At 43.5% G+C, this 6,610-nt stretch overlaps 1 protein-coding gene across 3 annotated transcripts; it reads left to right on the forward strand.

Moving 5' to 3' along the window:
* The first annotated feature begins 240 nt into the window (after positions 1-240).
* On the forward strand, positions 241-6,490 carry LOC148339409 (sodium/hydrogen exchanger 2-like). 3 transcript variants are annotated; one of them, XM_088291301.1, is made up of 13 exons: positions 242-718; positions 834-1,159; positions 1,270-1,407; positions 1,674-1,924; positions 3,544-3,761; positions 3,831-4,030; positions 4,125-4,214; positions 4,295-4,365; positions 4,463-4,630; positions 4,852-4,948; positions 5,260-5,376; positions 5,474-5,567; positions 5,656-6,490. In XM_088291301.1, the coding sequence occupies exons 1-13, from the start codon at positions 442-444 to the stop codon at positions 6,027-6,029; spliced, it is 2,421 nt and encodes an 806-aa protein (XP_088147427.1). In that variant the 5' UTR covers positions 242-441; the 3' UTR covers positions 6,030-6,490. The 3 variants fall into 3 exon arrangements, with proteins under 3 accessions (XP_088147429.1, XP_088147427.1, XP_088147428.1); XM_088291302.1 differs by having other exon boundaries at positions 5,659-6,490; XM_088291303.1 differs by lacking the exons at positions 5,260-5,376; positions 5,474-5,567; positions 5,656-6,490 and having other exon boundaries at positions 241-718; positions 4,852-4,957.
* The last annotated feature ends 120 nt before the right edge of the window (positions 6,491-6,610 follow it).

Below are 6,610 nucleotides of genomic sequence, written 5' to 3' on the forward strand. Positions count from 1 at the left end.
AAATTTGAAATACTCTTGCACCATCCTGTGGCGAAGGGTTGACATTTCGATCGATTTATTTGAAGCATAGCAGTTATGAATGTGTCCATGCTTGATTAACTATTTGATCGAGGCTAAATTTGAGGCTTTTTCAAAGACTGTGAGCTTGCGAAGCCCATGAAACAGGGAAAAGAAAGGTGACAGCATTGGTTTGCTCCTCCCAGTAGGCAAGGCACCTGTGACAAGCAGGTCGAACAACAGTTGAAACCAGAATTGCATTTCACCTGAAAGAGATCGAGAGAGGAGTTACTTTTTTTTCTTTTACATATTTTATTTAAAATGCAGCTCTATCTACATTAGTTCTTTCATGAATGAAAGAAACACAAATGGACTTTTTTGGCCCATTTTGTGATATCTATGGTTTATTTTATTTAGACTTGTGATCTGTGTCAACCTGTGGAAATGCGTGACCCGGTTTTGTTTGACAGACGAGGCCTACGCGCGCTCCTTCTTTTGTCTCTCTGCTACTATGGAGGGAAATGTGAAATTCAGAAATCTGACTCTTCGGCGTCAACCAGCCTGCCGACCGTCAAACCTTACCACAATGAAATTGATCAACCCCAAGCCTTCCCCGACGAGGAGAGGGCCAATCTTCCCGTGTTTACGATGGACTACCCTCGGATACAAGTCCCTTTTGAATTCACGCTCTGGGTACTGCTGGCCTCTTTTGCCAAAATTGGTGAGTTTGATTCATGTTTTTTTTGTCTCACTTGCGTCTGTGCATTAATTCTTAAAATCCTCATGTTTAAAAGCAATATTGATCAAGCTTCACAATTTCTCTCCTGCTTCTCCAGGTTTCCATATTTACCAAAAAATCACAATCTGGATCCCCGAGTCCTGCTTGCTGATTTCCATTGGCCTCATTGTTGGCGCCATCATGCACTCGGTTAAAGAGGAACCGCCAGCTGTGCTCACATCCAATGTCTTCTTCCTCTACATGCTCCCGCTCATCGTCCTGGAAAACGGCTACTTCATGCCCACTCGGCCTTTTTTCGAGAATGTCGGCACGGTGCTGTGGTATGCCGTGGTGGGAACTCTGTGGAACAGCATCGGCATTGGCCTCTCCCTCTTCGCCATTTGTCAGTTTGAAGTTTTTGGAGTTCAAGATATCAACCTGCAAGTTAGTGTTGACACCACGCATGTAGCAGCAAACGTCGATTTGGATACAAAGGTCAAAGGTGGAAGATGATGCGACGTGATTTGCTCAAATGAAATTTGCGCTCCCGGCAGGAAAATTTGTTATTTGCGTCCATCATCTCTGCTGTGGACCCTGTGGCTGTGCTCGCCGTGTTTGATGACATCGCTGTGAATGAGCAGACGCACATCGTCATATTTGGAGAGGGACTCTTCAATGATGCTGTCACTGTGGTGAGTTTTCCCGCTTTTGAATAGGAACGGTGTAACGTTCCTATTTACAGACAGTGACAAGAATCTTCCTTTATCTGTCAAATTCCTCAATAGCTCATGGAAATTATATATTATTATTATTTTATATATATATATATATATGTATATATATATATATATATACATATATATTAAAATATTCTTTCCTTTATCCTTGTTCAGAAATATTTGATTGACTTCCTGTCCATCTCAACTACCTGTGTGATTTTTCTTTTTTGTCATTGCAGGTACTTTACAGCATGTTTTCCTTCGTGGCGGACATGTCAGCCTTTGAATCCACCGATGTGTTTTTGGGCGTGGCTCGTTTTTTCGTGGTGGGGGCCGGAGGTCTCCTGTTCGGCCTTGTGTTTGGTTTTGTCGCAGCATTCACCACTCGTTTCACCCACAATGCACGGCAAATCGAGCCCCTCTTCGTCTTCATGTTCAGCTACTTGGCATACCTGGCGGCCGAGCTGTTTGCCATCTCCAGTGTCCTTGCGTAAGTCCAATAAGCGCACCTTGCACCGATCTGCATCTACAGGTGCAAACTTTCTCACACGATGCCAGGAAGGCAACGCAGTTCTTCCTTAGAGGCATTCTATTCCTTTTGTTACACGACTGAATGGTTGAAGAGATCGTAATGCATGAAGCTCCGGATTCTTGCGGCCCGACGGAACGTGTCAAACTTGCTCTTCCTCTTTCAAGAAGGAGAACGTTCAATGTCATTTGTAAACAATGCTTACTTAAACATGACTGAACATGTGCTTTAATTGTTTTTTTTATTGCCCGGCTGCATGCATCCACTGGCCTCTTTCGTAAGGGACGCCTGCAAAATTTAGATGGCATCCAACACAAAAGCAGCACTAAACTGAGTTTGTAGTACACAGTGGAATTGTTAATTGTTAACCATCTTGTCGTTAGAGTAAAAACACAAGTTGTAGTACTACGTTGAGCACCTTCAAGTTTGAACTGTTCACAACAGCAAACGTGTTGGTTTGTCCGACCACATCTCACAAAACTGCAGTTTCAGTGTTCCAGTGAAGGGAAAAAATGTTAACCCTTTAGTCGACACCAGACAGGAGGAGCACTTTCAGAATAATGAGAGACACAATTTCAGACAAGATTATCAGGTGGTCTTAATGCATGCAATTTTAAGTGTTTGTCCTTAGTTAGACAAGGTCATTAAAACACATGAAAAGACAAGTTATCATTAGCCTCATGCAACTGCCCCTCTGAGAGAGAGAGAGAGTGAAAGAGAGAGAGAGAGAGAGAGAGAGAGAGCGAGAGAGAGAAACAAAGATAGAGAGAGAGAGAGAGAGAGAGAGAGAGAGAGTGAGAAAGAGAGGGAGAAAGAGAGAGAGAGAGAGACAGAGAAAGAGAAAGAGAGAGTAGGAGAGAGAGAGAGAGAGAGAGAGATAGAGAGAGAGAGAAACAGAGATAGAGAGAGAGAGAGAGTGAGAAAGAGAGAGTGAAAGAGAGAGTAGGCGAGAGAGAGAGAGAAAGAGAGAGAGAGCGAGAGAGAGAGAGAGAAAGAGAAAGAGAGAGAGAGAGAGAGATAGAGATAGAGAAAGAGAAAGAGAGAATAGATTCAGATTCAGATTCAGATTCAGATATACTTTATTGTCATTCTTGTACACATGTATACAGAACGAAATGTCGATACATACATACATAGGAGAGAGAGAGAGAGAGATAGAGAGAGAGAGAGAGAGAAACAGAGATAGAGAGAGAGAGAGAGAGTGAGAAAGAGAGAGAGAAGAGAGAGAGATAGAGAGAGATAGAGCAAGAGAGAGAAACAGTCTACTTTCTCATCCTCCTGCGAAACCAAAACAATTATAAGAGTAATAATAATTAACAAATAAGACGTTTTAGAAGTGCAAAGGCGTCTTTTGTTCTAACATCCCACAATTAACAGTGTGGTGAGAATGAGGGCGAGTGATAACAACGCCTATCAACATACACTTTGTAAATTACAAGCCCGATGAGACAAATCAGAACATTTGGCAAAAAATGCAAGGTTTGTATAATTTATTTTAGAATAGGGAGGGATTCTTTTATAATGACACAAATATCAAAAGAACAAAAAATCCAAACTTTTTTAATGTGTCTCTCCTGCAGGATTATAACGTGTGCAATCACTATGAAGTACTACGTTGAGGAGAATGTGTCTCAGAGGTCATGCACGACCATCCGCCACGTGATCAAGATGTTGGCCACCATCTCAGAAACGCTCATCTTCTTCTTCCTGGGGGTTGTGACCATCACGACTGAACACGAGTGGAACTGGGCCTACATCCTGTTCACGCTGCTGTTTGCCCTCCTCTGGAGAGGAATCGGTGAGCGCAGCCTGAAGACACGCATCCCATTTCAATCCTCATCCGTTTGAGCCTTTTCTTTTGCCGAAGGCATCCTGGTGATGTCACAGATCATCAACCCATTCCGGACCATCCAGTTCACATTCAAGGACCAGTTCGGTCTGGCCTACGGAGGCGTTCGAGGGGCCATCTGCTTCGCGTTGGTTTTCACTCTGCCTGACAGCATCAACAGGAAGAATTTGTTTGTCACAGCTTCCATCGCCATCATCATATTCACCGTGTTCATCCAGGTGGCTGTTGCTATCCTTGACCTCTTGAGTGCCGTTACTATGGAGTCATGTTTAAAAGCAAATCTAATAACGCATTTTTTTCCCCTATTGGCAGGGTATCAGCATTCGTCCCATCATCGAATATATAAATATCAGGAGGACCAACAAAGACTTGGGCACCATTAACGTAGAAATACACAACAGGGTAAAACTTGTCTCTGAGCAGCATCGCACGTAATCGTTTATCTGTTCTGCTTATTTCACATGATTTAATATTGTGCCAAGGTGATGGAGCACATTGTTTGTGGCATTGAGGACTTGTGTGGGCAATGGAGTCACTACTATTGGAAAGACAAGTAGGGTTGGAAATGGACAAAAGCTGGAATCAATGCAGTGATAAAAATCATCCATGCTTTTATTTATTTATTTTGGTTTTCAATGTGATGTGCTCAGGTTTAAAAAGTTTAACGATCGCTTTTTGAGACGGATCTTGCTTCGAGACAGCAGGGCAGAGTCCAGTATCGTGTCTCTGTACAAGAAACTTGAGCTGCAGACAGCCATTGATTTGCTGGACACACCTGTGGGAGACTTGAGTGCAGCAGCATCCATTGTATCGCTACAGTATGTCCCCCCCCCCAAAAAAAAAAATAATAATAAATAAATAAATATATATATATATATATATATATATATATATATATATATATATAATTATTTTTTTTAATTTTATGTCTTTGTTCATTTGAAATTTGAAATACACAAAATTACTTCATTTTAATAATTGCATTGCATTCTAAATTGATCGACTTCATGCCAATTTTACGTTTCATTTCTCTCGCCAGCGACGAGAGGAACAAACCAAAAAAGAATTTCCTGTCTACTGATGTGAGGAAGATGCATGACATCCTGTCAAAGAACATGTACAAGATAAGAGAGAGGGTAAGCTGAGTGGTTCGGGTTTCCAATTCCATTCATGACAGGCGGTACCTCAGGGGTCAACCTCGGGCCTCTTTTAAATGTTGCTCACCATTTAAATTAAACTCTCGTTATCATGGCCATGGTTAAATAATTGTTGTTCATCATTGTGGGAAATAATTCACATGATCAAATCGCCATGTGGATACATAGCAAGAATTATTATTATTAATAATGTGTAATTAAAGGTAGCCTGTTCAATTAATCAATACCCAAGCAGAAGGTGTCAGTTTCCAAAAAGTGGCTAATCGCTACTTTGCCTGCTTCCTGTGCAGACGATGGCTTACACCAACAAATTCAACCAGCCTGACAATAGCCGAGCGAGGGAGATTTTGATTCGCCGACATCCGAGCATCAGACGCAGCCTCCGGTCTTCAAGTTTTCGTGAGATGGTGGGTTTGTTTTTGTCAACGAGCGACACACATACACAGACCTCAAATACCCCCCAAAGAGTTTCACTTCATACAGTTCGGATTTTTCCTCTTCCAGCCTGCTCAGAATGTGGCCAAATCCTTGAAATATTACTCCCTGCAGCCAGGAGTGGATCCAGAAGTTGCTTTTGCACTCAGAAGACGAAGTCACGGTGAGTTTATAAAGATTAAACGTACTTGTGCTGTGACAAGACTGACTTTTTTTTTTTTTTTTTTCATGATCCCGTCCGTGTGTTTCAGTAGTCGGTGGTGAATTAGGCCGCCACCGACCACACTCCTCATCCCGCTCCATAATTCCTCAGAGAAGGCTGAACACTGTCAAGGAGTCGACACGTGCAGTAGGTCAGCCTGATTTATCACGTGAGGAGGATGTGTTGGATGAACCACATCCCGAGGGTCGTCCAGTCGCAGCCCCGCGGAGGCGCAGCTCTGAACGGGACCAGCCCGCGGCGGGGACGGCGGAAACTGCGGCTCGACCCCCGTTACCTGTGCCCCCTGGCTGGGTCCCCGACAGCCAGAACGTGACGGAGAACGAGGCTGGAGATCCGCTACTCGGACACTTGTCACAGGGGTCTCAAGGTTCTGGGAGCTCCGGAAAGGTTGGACTTGGTTAACTTAACGGCCGTGATCACGGACGCAAATGGCAAAAACATTCACAAGGGGAAAAATGATCGGTTCCCCAAATTATGCTAATTGTCAGGCATAAAAAGTGTTGGCTCATGAAGGTCGACCCAATCAGGTAAGGAAGATTTCAAAGTTGACCAAATTGGTGAAAACAAGTAGAACATCGCCTTACATTGATTCTTGGCTGTGGATTGCAAGTGACTGACGCCTAAAACGCTTTGTGTTCATAAATGACACGAAATGGTGGTGAAGGACCTTAAAGCTGGGCCTCAATCCTGTTCCTCGAGGGCCGGTATCTTACCTGTTTTCCGTCCCTGTTTGCTGCCGCACACTCGATTCAAATGATCAGATCATCAGCGAAAGCCAAATAATGATTTGATCATTTGAATCAGGTGTGTCGCTTCAGGGAGAGATGGAAAAGAGGCAGGACACCAACCCTCGTGGAACAGGATTGAAGCCTCCCGGTCTAAAGGAATGTGCGTCAACTCACTCCTGGATTCTTACGCACGACACCGAGATGCCACCAGATGGCGCCAAAGCAACACTTTTATTGTTTTGGGCTGAACACAAA

This window comes from Idiotropiscis lumnitzeri, chromosome 3, assembly GCF_059441095.1.
Source record: "Idiotropiscis lumnitzeri isolate Australia: NSW breed Sydney's pygmy pipehorse chromosome 3, RoL_Ilum_1.0, whole genome shotgun sequence".
In the NCBI taxonomy this organism is placed as follows: domain Eukaryota; kingdom Metazoa; phylum Chordata; class Actinopteri; order Syngnathiformes; family Syngnathidae; genus Idiotropiscis; species Idiotropiscis lumnitzeri.

Coding starts and splice junctions, on each gene's coding strand:
- LOC148339409 (XM_088291301.1), top strand. CDS start 442: ATGCGTGACCCGGTTTTGTTTGACAGACGAGGCCTACGCGCGCTCCTT. Junction 1,160..1,269: donor TTCAAGATATCAACCTGCAA/GTTAGTGTTGAC, acceptor CGCTCCCGGCAG/GAAAATTTGTTATTTGCGTC. Junction 4,031..4,124: donor TATTCACCGTGTTCATCCAG/GTGGCTGTTGCT, acceptor CCCTATTGGCAG/GGTATCAGCATTCGTCCCAT.